Here is a 16650-nt window from a genome sequence, read left to right on the forward strand (position 1 = left end):
CACCACACCCCCACCCACCACCCCAGCCCACATTCCCCTCATTGCTTCTGGACCATGGAAAGCCCCTGGTACATTTTCAGAGCTGCTGAGCTCGTACACAGACAGAGAGCCCTCTCTCTCTTGCTCTCTTTCCATGGTGCCGCTGGCCAAAGCCAGCCATCAGATCACATGCTATGTGCAGCCTCAGCAGCAGAGGAGCACAGCTATTTGCTGGGGGCACACATGCTGGGGCCCAAATGAATGACTGACATTCTGGCGACCTCCCAGGATGGCAGCCGCCCGCTGGGGTAGAAGACTGTTTTAGGACAGGGTGTCATGGCTTATTGCTTCATCATTCGTCTGTGGTAGGCATGTTGTCTCCGGGGCAGAAGGCTGCAAAATGTTTTCACACTTCAAAAGGGCAGCTTTGGCTGGTATTTTTAAAGGGCCTCAGAGCTATGCCGCACAGTAACAATGTTCAGATTGGTTCAGTTTTGCCCTGAAGATGGTGATGACTGAGACGTTAAATGGAGGCATTTTGTGGTTCAAGCTTTTCTATTTTAAGAGGCTGATAAATGATAAAAGTCTTGAAATAAAATCCGCTAGAAAACTGAAATATCAGACATGCTAAGATGAAACTTCTGGAAAACGGTCGCCTCTGGCAGAAAGCTTTTGTTATGCAACTTTATGACTTGTTTTACATCTTGACACTTAACCTGTCAAATACCAGAAATACAGTTAACTTGAGAGAAGCTTTACCATGAGGTGTTTCGTTAGCTCAAAGAGAAATGGAAGAAGAAAATGGAAAAGGGAACATCATTACAGTGACACTCAGCTATTTGCGAACAGGGGCCAAATATTCAGTGTTGTGAGACAAAAAGAAACAGTTAGGTTTCCATGGTGTTGTCAACAAGCAGGTCTTGTGTTAAAAGTTCTACTTGAAAATGTTTTAGGTTTAAGTTTACCATGCAGGGAGGATTTCTGTGTTCTTTGTTTTGGATCACTGTCCTCCAAAATGTCACATTCAACAGAAGATTAGAGGAGTTGGTCACCAGTGTCATTTTGCCATTAAAGGCAAAAAAAACAGAACATAAAGTCATACATGTATTGGACATTTTGGCAGACATTTCTGCTCTGATAGGCTCTCTGTTATGTATCTGACTGATGTACAACAAAAACACAGAGCAGACCGCAGCATGCTGTGTTGGTTAGTGTACCAATATGTTTCTTAAAGCATTGTTCTTTAAATGCTTTGTACATGGCCTATTCTGTCGATGCTTTTCTTATTTTAGATCTCTTTTCAGTTTTAAATGGTACCAACACTGACTTCCACACAGCAAAATACAATACACAAGAGGACTTCTCAGATATCATGAGTGAGGAGAAAAATGTGGATTTTCCAGTTCTGTAGGGCTTGGAGAGTTGGATGTGGTCTCTTTGAAAACACACCTGAACATCACAGTTAGGGTCAGTTGCAGCAATTAAATAAATGCTGAGTCAAGTTAAGACAAGTCGTTCAATGGTTTGGGAAATGTGCTTGTTTTCTTTCTTGTAAGGAGTTAGACGGTAAGATTAATACCACTCCCATGTCTGTATGGCAGGTTCAGTACAGAGTTAAAATTGGCCAACCAGCACCTCAAAAGTTTACAAATTAACATTTAAGATTTTGTTTTGTTTCATAAAGGCTAGCAGTCCCTCCAGTTTCCAGTCTTTATGCTAGGTAAGCTAACCTTCTATGGTCCACAAAATCATACAGCATTTATTGGACAGATATAAGAGTGATATCTATCTTCTCATATAACTCTTGGCAAGAAAACAAGTATATTTTTTTTGGAACTAGGCTCAGTACAAAGTTAAAAGCACTCTACCAGCACATTTAAAGTTCCCCAACTAACATTTAATATATTGTTTTGTTTCATTTCTATAAGAACCAAAGTAGCCTACAACAATGATGACCTGTGGTTGTACAAAGGCTAGCAGTGCCTCCAGTTTCCAGTCTTTATGCTAAGTTAAACAAACCTTCTCTGCTGCACAACATCATATTTATTGGACAGATATGAGAGTGATATTTATCTTCTCATGTAATTCTTGGCAAGAAAACAAGTAAGCAAATTTTCTTGGAGTTCATTATTTAAGGTTTTAGGCCGCATCTTGTGCACATATCCAATTGATTACTTTACATTAAAACTTGTTGAAGATATGTGTGCACAACACGTCTGTTTCGTCATCGTCTCACACTTAACAGATTAATCTCTTGTGACTCACGTCTGAAGTCTGTTTGCTATGATTGTCTGGAAATTCCCTTCAATGTGGTGCGACTTGCAGCAACACGCAGGGCCTCTTGACTTTTCCCTTTAAACAAATAAGCCTATCTCTAGTTTTTGTATTTTCTTCAGTATTAATCTAAACAAGTGTCAAAAATAAATTAGATTATGCTTTCCCACTTGCTTCACCATAATTTCAACTGGAAACCCAGCCTGGCATTGGAATTCAAGCCATTGCGAAACACAAATACATGGGAAGCTTGTCGTCAGCGGTTTCCTGCGAACAGGATACCACTTGAGTGTAACTCACCTTGTCTCTTGCCTATTGTGTATTGTGTGAATGAGGAAGCCGTGGAGGGATGTGAGAGCCAAGGAGAGGAATCCATCCCACTCCTTCCAACACTATCAATTACATTCCTCACCAATCTGGCCCTATCAGATGACCTTGTCTGCTATTCTAGTTCATTCTTTCCCACCACACCAACAGAGTAACATGCATCCTGTCCTGACTACATTATACTCCAGGTACATACAGTCATCAAAGACGCACATAAACTCTGAGTCCAAAGACTTGAGGGAACAAAAAGAAAGTGAGAGAGTGAGACAAAGAGATGGACAAAGAGTCAAGAATCATGTTGTTCAGATTAACAACAACACAAATCTTTCTGCATACAATCACTTGCAAGTGAAAAAGCTTTTCACTAATATAATGTGTTCTGATAAATGACCCATGATAACAGTGGGTAAGAGTAAAATAGTGTAAAACTCATCAAAAATACATCTTAATTAATGTGTACATGCTATATTCATTACAAGCCTGGTAGTATCAGTAATTTGGAGGATGTAGTTAAAGAACTGTAGGGCTACAACAAATGGTTATTTTCATTGTCAATAAAAAAATCCACATTATTTCCTTGAATGATCGTTCTTTTAGTCTATTAAATGGCAAAGAATTGTGTCCCATTGCGAGATCCTCAAACCCACTTTTATTTAGTTTACAATTACATTTTAAAATTAAAACTGCAAGCAGTGATACCAGGCCCTTGCACGCCGACTCCCCTACGCCGGCTCCCTGATGTGCACCGCGCGAGAGGTCGCATTTCCCCGCTTAAAGTTGCCATTTTTGTCTCATTTCCTGTCTCCAGCAGGTGGCGCTATGGCTATAAGCAAATATTACCATACAGGTGTCTTCAGGGCGTTGACTGTTATCAAAGATGTAATGTTTGAGGAAGATCGGAATACTTACATAATACTTACAGTCACTTGTAGTTTCATGGCGAGACGCTCAAAATGGCCATCCAGCCACGGGCACACTGATTGACGAAAACAAATTCATGATGACAAGAGACTTTTTTCTACATCTCGGTGTGATACACATGTCCAACAAATTTGGTACATGTAAGTGAAACAGGGCTGCAGTTTAAGGGGCGCTGGCGAGTGAAATTTCTCAATATATTAACAACCACATGTTTACGCTATTCTGATCCCAACTTTGGGTTCATGTGATTTTGAATATGATAAAGCCTCCAAAAATGCAGTTGTTTACAGAGAATCATAATAATCGCTTGGATAACAATAGGGCTTTCACACTATCAGTGCTCGGCCCTGAATAATAATCATTTGAATAACAATAAGGCTTTCCGCACCTTTGGTCCAAATAAGGCGTTGTTATAGGCTGAATCTGACAGAACACAAAGTTGTAGCCATAAAAGTAGACAACACAATATAGATGTTGCTGCAATAATGTGCATGTCACACACATCCTCAACCCGACAGCAAAGATGATGAATGCAATCAGTAGTTTTAAGGTGGACTGAATATTAGTGTAACCAATTCAGTTTCTGACAAAATGTGAAATATAGTTACAATTTCCTCTTCTGTTCGTGAGTTACATTCATAAGAATGGGTCGGACATGAGGTCACAATGACCTGTGACCTCTGACCACCAAAATCTAATCTGTTCATTCTCGAGTCCAAGTGAACATTTACACCAAATTTGAAGAAAAGGACAACCTGAAAACATGAGGCCTCTAGCTGTGGCTATCGCTGACGTAAAGGCATAAAGAAGCTAAAGATGGCCTAAAAATTAATTTGTTGAATGATAATTTCTCGATCCCTCAGGTTTATCTTCCAGGCTCTTGTGGAGTGAAATCATTGGCCAAAGGTTCCTTTTAGATAAAGACATTGTACATTTTCCAGCTGATTTCTTAACAATAAAACAATAATAATAAAATAATTTATTGGCATTGTGCTCTTTGATTATGTTTCTTTATGTGACCAACATTTTATTGATGCGGATGGTCTTGTCAGCACGTTTATTTGCCATCTACTTAAGTTATTGTGTGTCCCTGTACATCTTTACAGACCTAGCAGATAATTAAACATTTTCTCTATATACTGAGCACCACAACCTGTCCTCCAGCTACTGTCTAGCTTCCAAACAAGTAACCTGACAACATCTGTTCAGGAGCCTGATCGTTTGGCATATCAGTATCAGCAACTGTCAGGGCAGGAAATGAACCAGCCTTGCAATAACACGTTTCAGCTTTACAGTGCAAACATGTTGTGATGTTGTGAATCCAAGACTCAAACTTAATCCAGACAGCTGGTTGAGGCTACTTTCACCGCATACTTTAATGGTGCTGTTAGCGAGTGTTTCTGAAACAGTGAATGCAGAGTTTTAGTGCACATGAATGGAACCTACAAATCCTACAGCTATGAAGATTCAGAAAGGTGTGAAGTCTAGTTGAACACAAAACCTGTGTCCAAAATGTGCAGCAACAGTATCAGTTACAGTAAAGTAGTTTTCATAAGCATTATTTGTGCGGTTGTTTAAATCTGCTGACCAATCCCTGCGTTACTTAGTACACATTAATTAATTATTGAATTCAGCCATTTTACGATGGGTGAAGATAGACAGTTTGGTTTCTAGGTTATATGTAAGGATGTGTTCATGCCTGTTCAGTGGGTCAGACAGAGAAATGCATGTTGGAGGAGAGGAAATTTAAAATGCAGCTCTTGCAAGTCGAAACATGAGTGATGAATTCATTACTTACAGCACTGCGTTAAACCTGTCAGTGATTTGGAAAACTGCCAAACTGGACTTTCAGATCAGAACTTACAGGAAGTTAATTTACATCTGCAAGTAAATAAATTCACACAAGCACAGAATACAAAAAGTGTATAGAAACCTGCAGGATGTGGAATACAGAAACAAAAACGTTGCTCTGTATGTTGAGTATCTCCTTTGTTTTGTCAGAATGACAAATAATTGTTGTCAGTATAACAGTTTTGACTCACACTTAGTGGTTACCTGCTTGGTTGATGGACTCATATCTGTCACTTGAACAAAAGATTCTGTTGAGGGTTTGGCTTCTTGACATTACTTTTAAAAATCTATTTTTGGTAATTACCCTTTTCAGAAAAAAACACATTAATTTAATGTACAAAAACTCATTTGATCACGTGACCACATGACACGTGAAACATTTTAATGGTGTAATGTATGAAGCCCATGTAGAGTGAAAACTTTTCCTCATATTTTTATCACGTGATCACATGTGTCCAATGTGGGAAACAAGGGAAACTTGTGTTTTTCTGTAAAGTTAAAAAAAAATTATGAAGCCATGAAATACCATAACATCTGACTGTTTCATACTTTACAAGTATAGTCTGTTGATGATGTAACTTTTTTTTTTTTTTTTTTTTTTTAAACTGTTTAGTTCAATAATACAAATTTTATTTCAAAAACTAAATGAAATCTTTCAATTTGAAGCTCAACTACACAATACATCACAGTAGACTTGTTTTTAACTACTGGACAGAACCTCCTCACAGTTTCCAACATAGTAACATGAACATGTACAGTTTCCAATCAATATTTAACAAACAGTCTCCAAAAGCTGCTGAAGGAATTCAATGTTACTAATAATCTTTTGTTCAGTTATATGATCTCTTTCCGGTTTGTTGTAAAGTGCGATACTGTCATTTTCAATTCTTTAGTACAAGTTGTGTGTTAAATATTTTTGTTTTATACTTTGTGTGTGTTGAATTTCAAGCTTTAAAAAAAGTTGTAATGTGATCGATGAACGGTCTACAAAAACTGAAGTGTGTCCCTTTAAGGGCTCCACCACACAGATTTGTCTTCCTTCCTCTCCTTTTGACAAAGACATTTTTATACTGACTTTAACAAATGGCTCAGAGGAGTAAATTTAGAGTCAGACTGTTTCCAGTTGTGTAACTAGTAGTTTGACTCCTCTCTCTGTTGCCTCATTTGTGCTCATGTTTCCACCAAAACCTCAAGAGAAATATGAGTTTACTGCAAATAGCAACAACACAATTGAGTTTTATTTTGCAGGGTGTTCTCAGATATTCCTCAGTGCCGCACTCTTCTTTTCACAAGGAATAATCCATTAAATATAGGTTTTGTCTGCTTTTGGGTTTCAGCGCTGACAGACACAGGAATTTTTGTGGCACGCCATTTTAGATGTTCATCTCCTGTAATGACTTTTTGAAAGCAACCATAATTTTCAAAGGGTCAGCCTCACATTCCTCTGCAAGTTCACAGGAAGAGTGCTACAATGGAGGACAAAATGACCAGAGGCGTTGTCCACCATGCCGAGAGACACACACACACACACACACACACACACACACACACACACACACACACACACACACACACACACACACACACACACACACACACACACACACACACACACACACACACACACACACACACACACACACACACACACACACACACACACATGCTGACACACAGAGGGAGGAGAGGAAGTCGTGAGGTGGTGTTAAATGACATGAGCAGGCTTTTAAAAAGGTGGAGACTGTGCTGCTTCACAGTGTGGATCTGAAGGGAAAATGCAAACATGTTCCACTTTGCTGACCAGTCGCCTCCATGTGAGTGCCGCCCACAGAGACGCTGTGTCTGCATGTTTTTTAATAAGGGACCCTTTAAGAATACGCAGCATCTGAAACATGACAGGAATGTGTGTGTGTGTGTGTGTGTGTGTGTGTGTGTGTGTGTGTGTGTGTGTGTGTGTGTGTGTGTGTGTGTGTGTGTGTGTGTGTGTGTGTGTGTGTGTGTGTGTGTGTTTAATTAAGGAGAGTGAAAGAGCCAGAGAGATGATTGAGGACACATATCATCAGGAGTTCAATACCAACTCATCTGGCCTATAGATTTTTAGGTTTAATGAGATAATCAGCCCAGGGCCAGTGGTCACATACTGTACAGCAATCAAGCATAGCATCTATAACCCTCCCTCTGTCTGTCTCTCCCTCTATGATTAGTCTGTTATGACTACTGTAAAACCTCTGGTATTGAAAGGACCCACAATAAAAGTCAGAGTCATGTCTAAAGTCCTCAATATAGCAGCCAGTAGGTCCAAGCAGGTAATAAATAGCTCAGACTTGTCTTATAGCTTTGACTGAAATAAAGCCTCTGATACTGATTTGCTTTTCCCCCTCAAGGCGGAAGGTTTATCTCTTTAAGGAAACTTTTGTTTCCTTAAATGGATGCTCCTCTCCTGTTAGACACATGTCAGACTCAGTTGTAGTCTGGTCTGTCCTGATTGACTCTCCATTCTTTGTGATTCTAATTGTGTCCTCCTCTCCGTAGCGAGACAACGTCTGCATGTTTGCGATTTCCACATGTAAATCAGCAGGAGGGTGCAAAGAGCCAATATATTTGTTGCAGTAGGGCTACAAAGATCTCCGATTCCAGAGGACAGCTGCTGCACACACACTGCACAGGCACACACGCACATTTAGACCATGTAACAGCTGCAGCGTAACATAATTGTGATTGGCCCCGCTGCAAATATTTTTCTTGGGCCCCTCCTCTTGCCCCAAACATAAATGCATGCTCGTGTGCGCACATACACAGCTCAAGAAGTTAGCAGGCCATGCTGCCAGCGTCTTGTCCATTTGCTCAAGAGCTTCTCGCTAAAAGGTTAAATCGCTGTGACAACAGTGTTACTATCAACGTTGCAACCCAGAGACTTTCAAGGGCCCATCCAAAAATGTAAGGTAGTCCGTCTTGCTCATGAAACATGTCTTCAAAGTAAACCATTCGGGGAATGACCCAAAAAAGTCACTGAATCGCAAATTTTATTGTTAATTCTAGCTTAATGTCTGTTACTGTCAGGTGCTCATAACCTACCTTAAAATATATATGGTCCCACGCATATCTGACTATTTGATGACCGTTTTCAGCAGGCTATCAAGTCATTTATCCATAGCCTATTGCGCAGGCGACAGAGCCGCCTGACTGCACAGAGTCCCTTTCCCTGCAACCTCTTCTTGCTCATCTCCAGCTGTCTGCTCCTGGCAAATTTGGAGAATCATCCCTCTAGTGTCATCCAATCTTCCTTAATCTGTGTCCTTACCAATTCTGCAACAATTACCAACACTAACAGCCTTAACACACTTGCCCCAGGTCACCCTGTATTGAGGAAGCTGGCTTTCTACAGCTCCCAATTTTTTAAAGATTCTACAACATTTCAGAGGGCAATACTTTTTACTCCACTATAACTCAAGTTACTTTTCATATCCAGTTATATTATAATGCACTGTTATAGCCAACATAAATTGAAATAAGCTGCACTTCTACCAACTACAACTTTAAAGTACTGCTGTCAGTGAATTAGTAATAAAGAACCAAGGTAAAGCTTTAAGTGACTGAATCATGTTTTTCAGGAAGCTTCCTGGAAAGAACTGTGAAATTTGATGCCATGGCTAAAATCCTAAAGGTGTAGTGTTCAGTCTGTCCATTCCCAACTAATTCAACGTGATTTCTAGTTCAACCTAGTCTTACAAAACCTAACAGGTCAGCTGAACATGTAAAAGTGTTCAGCTTGTCTGAAGACAAATCAAACACTTTTGCAGGAAAATGGTTTTCAGTAATGAACGAATCTTTATTTATGAATGACAACCAACAAATATGATTAAACCAAACTAAAATTAGATGATTAGGACCAAACTGTATTCTTATTTTGTGGAAGATAACTAAGTACATCTACTTAAGTATCACAAATACAATTTTGAGGGAAACAGTACCTTTAGGTGAGGTTCTTCATTTTAAGTAAAAGGGAAACTTACTGTAGTTTTTCTCACATACATTAATATTTTTAAATTGATATTTTACTTGCACTTGCAACATAATAAGTTTATAAAATAATAAATAAGTATTTTTACAGTGCCGTATTTCTACTTTAGTTAAAGTAAATGATCTGAAAACTTCTTCCACCATGGGGTGACTTTATCAGAAGTACAAAAATAGTCAAAGCACCAATGCTGCCTGAAGATTTTGTTCCAGAATTAGTTTTTTTTGCCCCTTCTCTAAACATGAATGCATTTATTTTAAGGCATTCAAACAAACCCATTCCTATACTCTTTTGCACTCTTCATTGGTAATAATAAAGCGCCTCTGCAGCTCCCCTCCTCCCCCTCCGTGTGGTTTTACGCTTTTGATCCCCGAGGGACCTCGCGTTTTACATTCCTGGCATTCCGACCTCAGTCCCTCCTCGGTTACTTATTATCGCTGCCTGCTCTCTCCACAATCATTTCACAGCAAGAGAGGAGCGCGGCAGCCCGTTCGGGGAAAGGAAGATGAGACACGTTTGAGTCGAAAAAACTGATGGAAATAGTGGGACTACTCTGAGTTTTACTTCGAGATCGAGGATTACGTTTTGTTACGATGAGAGCGTGAGCTGGTAAGAGGAGCGTCTTTTTTTCCTTTCTCTGACACAAAAGGAAAAAAACAACAACCAAGCACTAAACATGAATAAAGTATCTTTATTGTAACTTCTGGTTTAACCTTTTAGGACTAGAGTGTGTTATGAAGGAATTTAACGTTATTAAAAGCGTGTTAAATAGGACCGTTGTGCTGTAAGAGCAAAGTTATTTTACAATGCGGTTTTGTGCGCTTTTGCTCCCCCGTGAGAGTGGAATTTTTGGCGCATGCATTTTTTGCCTGCTGTAGAAAATGTCTCCACATCTCTGTGTTGTCGCTGTTGGCAATGTAGATCCAAGACTACTCTGTTCTCATATATTTCTAATTTATCTATAAAAGGAAGTATGTTTACATATGATTAAAGATTATGTTGCAAGGGTTGTTGCCAACGCCTGCATACCTCAAAGACAGCCTTTCCTCTGTATATTATTTGTATACAGTATTACTGTATTTACCTGCCTGATCTTATGTTTCTCACTGCCACCTCAGACTGATTTGTCTTTATTTTCTCCTAACTTTGTGTTCCAGGTTCACAGCTGATTTATTTAAGTGCTTTCACAGTGAGAAAAAGCAACTCAACTAAACTTTAGAGAGAAAAAACTACATTCACAAGGCAGTATGTCGTCCACTGAAGAGCCGTCTGGCACGGTCCTGCACCGGCTCATCCAGGAGCAGCTCCGCTATGGGAACCCCACAGACACCCGCACCTTATTAGCCATCCAGCAGCAGGCCCTGCGCGGAGGCAGTGGAAGCAACAGTGGGCCGAGCAGTGGAGGCGACATGAGCAGGAGCCCACGATCCTCTTTGGAGAGTCTCACCCAGGAGGACCCTCTGTTCCCTCAGCTCTCTGCGAGGCAGGAGCCCCAGGGCCAGGAGCACCAGGGAGACTACCATCACTCAGAAAGTGGCTACCAGCTACATGGGGAGAAGCTGCCAACTTATGAGCAGGCCAAAGCGCACTCTCAGTATCTGGCCTCTCACTGGGACCCAACAGGCCCAATCAGGCAGCTCCATGAGGGGAAGCTTCTACACGACGGGGCCTTCCACGAAGAAGCAGATATGATGGAGCTGAAGTGCAGCCATGTGCGGTCCCTCAGCGAGCATTGCATGCAGATTTCTCTGGAGAGGAATGATGCAGTGGCTAAAGCGGAGGCCATCAAGATCACCTCTCACAGCTACCCTGAGCTTCCTTACTACACTCCACAATGCCTCCAGAGCATGGGGCCAAGCATGGATAAACGCTGCCCACCCCCAGAGTACTCAGCCCCCATCCAGGGCCAAGGATTTATCCCACACCAGGTCCAGGATTCAGTGGAGGCTCAGCAGCACAGGTACAAAAAGGAGTTTGGTTACCATGGCCATATCTGTGATTGTGCGTGTATGTTCTTCTAGCTACTTTAACATTACATCATATTCTGTGGTTTAATTTTTGTATGAGAGCCCGCCCAATACTCATCATTGTGTTTCACATGCGTAAACACATACTTATAAGTGTGAGTCACAGCACTTTGGTCTGTCTACTGATTCATATATCCTCCTCGAAATACTTAGAGGAGAACAAGTCCAGCCCTGTAGGTGTTTGTAATGATTTGCATTATTGCCACAGGATACAACACAACACAGGCTTGTGTTGCCTTGGATTGTTTGACTTTTACATTCTGTGTAGCCACTGGAGTGAGCTTGTCTGCTTGCTGATAAATGGCAATAGAGTGATATTTCAGATACCTTGTCATAAATCCAAATGCCCCAAACAAGATTAAGCAAGCACAGCCTCTACTTAATATATCAAGTTTGTTTGTACTAAACAGTGTGTGTCTCATAGGTATGTCCAGTCTGGTCAGCCTGTTGATGTCCCCTGCTACAACACATACAACATCCTGCCACCCACTGGCTTGGAGGAGCCTAACCAGGTGGAGCTGCTGCTGATGGAGAACGAGAGACTGAGGCAAGAGCTGGAAACTCACAGGGAGAAGACCAGCCGTATTCAGAAGGTAAGAGGAAAAGTCAGAGAGAAAATCTTATGTCTATGAAGCTGACATCTTTCACAGGTCCTGTTGAAGGAATCAGAACATCCAAAGTCAAGCTGCATTGACAAACTTACTTTCAATTTGAGGAGTTTCACTTTATTTTAACCCAAAATAAAAAATAAAAAAAGGATTCCAAATCCATGACTCCATTTTCTGTCCAAAATATAAAAGGCAGTCTTAAAATCTAGGGAGAAAGGGAACCGGTTGCCACTAAAAATGGCAAATTAATTTCCTAAAACTACTAAAATTATTGACATGCTGAACATCCAGACAACAACTCCATCTTAGCCACCTGTCTATGAAACACAAGCTCAGTCAACAGTTGCTTCCCTGATATCCAATTCCAGGCACACTCTCTCATCTGGATGGACAGATGAGATCAGCAGCTGCTACCTTCCATACCACAGAGGCACAAACAGAGGTCACAGCCTGCTACTGTGTTTACACACTCCTCTCATTGTGTATCTGACCTAGTGGAGGCCAGTGTGTGTGTGCGTGTGTGCTTTAGTTCCAGGGAGGCCATAGATTTTCAGCGTAATCTAGGGCTTGTCAGCAGTCGATTGGGCTGCGACCCCCACACAGCTAATCTCTGGTTGGATTGGGGGTCTATAGCAGGTGGTAGACTGCTGTGTAAAAAGTGAAAGGTCCTTTTTTTTTCTCTTTTTCAACATTCTCATTTTAAACAGCAGTTCTTTTCCTGCCGTTTTGTTACTTTTTTTGATTGACTCTCAAACCAAACTGGCCCTAAAATAAGATATTTACTAGTTCAGCATGGTGGAAACAGCTTCAGTGACATTTGACACCTCAGCCAATCTGTGTAAAATCCACTCTCTGCTGGAGTTATGTCACATGGCCCCAGCCTTGTCTCAGCCTTAAAGAATGATAATTGCCAGGGTTGGAAAGTTTTCCCCGTCAGGCCGCAGCCCCGAGTAAACATGCCTGTGTGACTGCTGTAATGGTGGGTGTCTCTTTGCCGTTTCCACAACCCAGGCACAGGCATGCACACCTTCCTCCTCTGGCAACCTTCCGAAACGTGTGTGTGTGTGTGTGTGTGTGTGTGTGTGTGTGTGTGTGTGTGTGTGTGTGTGTGTGTGTGTGTGTGTGTGTGTGTGTGTGTGTGTGTGTGTGTGTGTGTGTGTGTGTGTGTGTGTGTGTGTGTGTGAGAGAGAGAGAGAGAGAGAGAGAGAGAGTCTTTGTGTGTGTATTTACTTGTGCCTTGCAGTGTGTTGTGTATGTGCACGCTCACACACCTGGAACTGGAGCTATCAGGAATGTAGATATAAATCAGTCACACAGGGAGTGGTGCGGGCTTGAATTCCTTCTCAGAATTATACGACACACACACACACACACACACACACACACACACACACACACACACACACACACACACACACACACACACACACACACACACACACACACACACAGTGTGTGTATACAGTGTACTGCATATGTACCCATATTTATATCTATGTACTGTAACAGCACAAATCAACATTCCAGCTCCTCTCTGGCATGTGAAGTAGGTTAACCAAAAATTCCTCTTCTCCACCTTCTTCATTTCTGCTCTCCTTTCTTACTTCTCTCCAATCCTCTTCTCCTCTCTTTTTTTTCTCCCCTCTCAGTTGGAGCAGGAGATCCAGCGCATTTCAGAGGCCTATGAGACACTGATGCAGGGCAGCAGTAAAAGAGAAAACTTGGAGCAGACACTAAGGAGGAGGCTGGTGGCTGAGATCAGGAGGCTGCAGGATTTCAACAGAGACCTAAGAGGTACTGACACAAAACCTCATAATATAACACAGAGGTAATCTGCAATAATAGCAGCTCCAGCATGCATGTGGTTTACACTTTAGTTTAATTTTAAAACTTTGCTGCATTGCAGAAAACTTGGAAAATGCCAGAACGCATGTGGCAAAAGAAGTGGAAGCAGCCGACCATAACCAGCACATCATGGCAAAACTCCTCGAACAAAGTAAGTACGCCTTCTTTTTTTTTCTTTTTTTTTTTTAAAGCTAGATTCCTCTCTACTGCTCTGTGCTACAGCCTCCTTTGGAATCAGCATGCTTGATTGGACTGGATTGTAGCATAGCATGGGGCCCTTTTTGTAGAGAAGGGCATCCTGCTTGCAGGAATTTCACTTGCATAACCTCAGCTTATTTGGTAAGAAGGCTTAATAATAGGGAATTCAATCCACGCACATCTTTGCAAGGGGAAATGAACCATCTCTAAATCACAGAGCAGCAGTAGAAGTGGTAGAAATGAGGTTCCCCCCACCTGTTGTGAGTGTGATTTATGTTGTCTGTTTAAGGAACTGGACTCAAGCAGTGTGGTGGTGTTTGTATGGCCTTGATGAGGAATGCTCAGTGCTATGTGGGTCAAAGGGATAGGGCAGCTTTCTCCCCCTTCCTCCTCTCAGCATTCCAGGAGTGCTTCGCTAAATGAAGAACACTGGCTACCATGTAGCAACTCTGGTACTTATTACTGGAGTTGGACTCAGGAGGGAGAGATTGAGGAATGTTCATAAGATATTTTCCCTTCTTTTTTTTTGAGAAAGGACTTCAGGACAGTTTGAATTCATTTCATATTTCAAGTGAAAGCACTTCCATCACATCCAGTGATACAATGTTAAACTTAGAACTATATTCTTGACTAATCAACATGACGACTTTTCTTTTACTTCAGATGAGGAGCAGAACTTTGAGCGGGAGCGCGTTGAGCGAGAGCTGCAGCGGTTGCGAGCGACAGCCGAAGAGCAGAGTGTCAGGGCGAAGCAGCTCGAGGAGACCCTGGAGGCGGCTCGTGGACGAGGTCGCCAGCTTGAGGACGAGTTGAGGAGGAAGAGGGCTTATGTGGAGAAAGTGGAGAGGCTTCAGAGTGCACTGGCTCAGCTACAGTCCACCTGTGAGAAGAGGGAGAGCTTGGAGATGAAGCTAAGGACACGTCTGGAGCAGGAGCTGAGGAGTCTGAGGGCACAACAGGTAAACCCCTTGTCCATGAAAAACTTTGACAAAACCCGTTGCTTTTAAGTAATACAACACTATTTTTAAAGTCATTCTGACCATCTGTTTCCAATGCTCTCGCTCTTCACCTACAGAGGCAGTCGCAGCCACCAGGAGTGACCATGAGCTCCCTTCAAGAGCGCCTGCATGAGCGTGAGGAGCGAATCCTGGCCCTCGAAGCCGACATGGTGCGATGGGAGCAGAAGTACCTGGAAGAGAGCACCATGAGGCAGTTTGCCATGGAGGTGGCTGCCACAGCTGCAGCCCAGAGGTAAAGGATGCTATGCGGCTTGACTTTTGCTTCATGTTTACTGAGACAGATATATGTGTTCTTTTAGTTCATTTGAGTTTGAATTAAGCCCAGAACAATTTCTTTTTCATTTACAGAGACACCACCATCATTAACCACTCACCCTGCCACTCCTCCAACAACAGTTTCAACGAGGACCTGCCTGTTGCAGACTACAGGAATCAGGAGATGGAGAACAGGTACTACTTTCAATCAACCCTCTTTTTGTTTTTAATAAAATACTTTAAGAAATCACGACAGGATGTCTCTTTTTGTCACTGTTATCTGCTTTCTGACATGGTTTGTTATACTTCTGCTCTGCATTAGGATCCGTGCTCTCTACGCCCAGATCTTGGAAAAAGATGCCGTGATCAAGATCCTCAACCAGCGGCTGCACCAGGATCAAGGTCGCAAGGAAGAGCAGAGTCCCCGAATGAACCTACTGAATATGGCAGGGGCACCTCTCCGAGCCGCCTGCTCCACTCCCTCCATCAGCACCACCAAGAGCAACCCTAATAGAGGTGAGGAGCGTAAGGTTCCCATCTAATAATGAATGTGTGGTACTAAGGACAACCAGACTACTGTATGTTTTACTTTACATGTGGATCGTATTTGTTTTTCAAATATACTTGCTGACAAATGCTGATAATTTCTGTGATGCTGTCTTTTAGGCAAGAGTCTCTCAGATGATCAGACTTTGCCGAACCGTCAGTTCTCCGTTCAGTCTGAATCTGGAACGTTAGAGCGGCAGGTGGCGGTAGCCAAAACCAAAGAGGCTGCCAGCACAACAAAACTCAGCAGTGGTGAGTGATCTATCAAATATGCATGAGTGCATCTGCTTACAAGGGCCAATAATCCAATAGTGCTCTCAGTATGAAACTTGAATGCTAAATGTTCTGCACACATGCAGAACAGAGCATGAGTACACAAACCTGCACTACACAAAACACACACACACACACACACACACACACACATACATACAGCATACTTGTTTCCATGGATATTCACATTTATTAACCGTGCTGCAGCTTAACCAGCCAATCAGATAGCATCTGTGCAGGTCATGGTTCATAATGTGGGCCCTGTGGAATGTGCCTGGTTAGGAAATAATGTGGATCTGTTGACTGAGCACATTCAGCAGAGGGGTCTGTTTGACTGTGGAAAATGTTTGTTAACCTTTAGTCATTGATGAAGTGTATCTGGGATTTTTTTTCCACTGTTTTAGCCTTAAAACATTTATATAATTATCTATTCCCTCTTTCTTCTTTTTCCAGACAAGGCAGCGCCTAAGAAGTTGCTATTAAACCCCTTCAGAGGACTGGATGAGCTG

At 41.9% G+C, this 16650-nt stretch overlaps 2 protein-coding genes across 2 annotated transcripts in view; one reads left to right on the forward strand and one right to left on the reverse strand.

The window, feature by feature from the left end:
- Positions 1 to 2250, reverse strand: part of ppp1r7 (protein phosphatase 1, regulatory (inhibitor) subunit 7) — a 109919-nt gene extending 107669 nt beyond the window's left edge. The window contains exon 1 of the mRNA XM_069687570.1: positions 2241 to 2250. The gene's annotated coding sequence lies outside the window, so the exon portion shown is untranslated. The remainder of the gene's footprint in view (positions 1 to 2240) is intronic.
- A 7555-nt stretch (positions 2251 to 9805) lies between these two features.
- Positions 9806 to 16645, forward strand: amotl2b (angiomotin like 2b; the record flags this gene model as incomplete). The annotated part of the gene is made up of 11 exons (XM_069687564.1): positions 9806 to 9979; positions 10528 to 11330; positions 11822 to 11990; positions 13655 to 13799; positions 13912 to 14001; positions 14712 to 15007; positions 15124 to 15299; positions 15416 to 15517; positions 15645 to 15838; positions 15989 to 16120; positions 16595 to 16645. Coding segments are annotated over exons 2-11 (2068 nt in total), but the record flags the coding sequence as incomplete, so codon positions are not given.
- Between the last annotated feature and the right edge of the window lie 5 nt (positions 16646 to 16650).

This window comes from Brachyistius frenatus, unplaced genomic scaffold (genome assembly GCF_029030835.1).
Source record: "Brachyistius frenatus isolate BFR_SWC_R1_liver_20210118 unplaced genomic scaffold, ASM2903083v1 Contig_475, whole genome shotgun sequence".
NCBI classification, from domain to species: domain Eukaryota; kingdom Metazoa; phylum Chordata; class Actinopteri; family Embiotocidae; genus Brachyistius; species Brachyistius frenatus.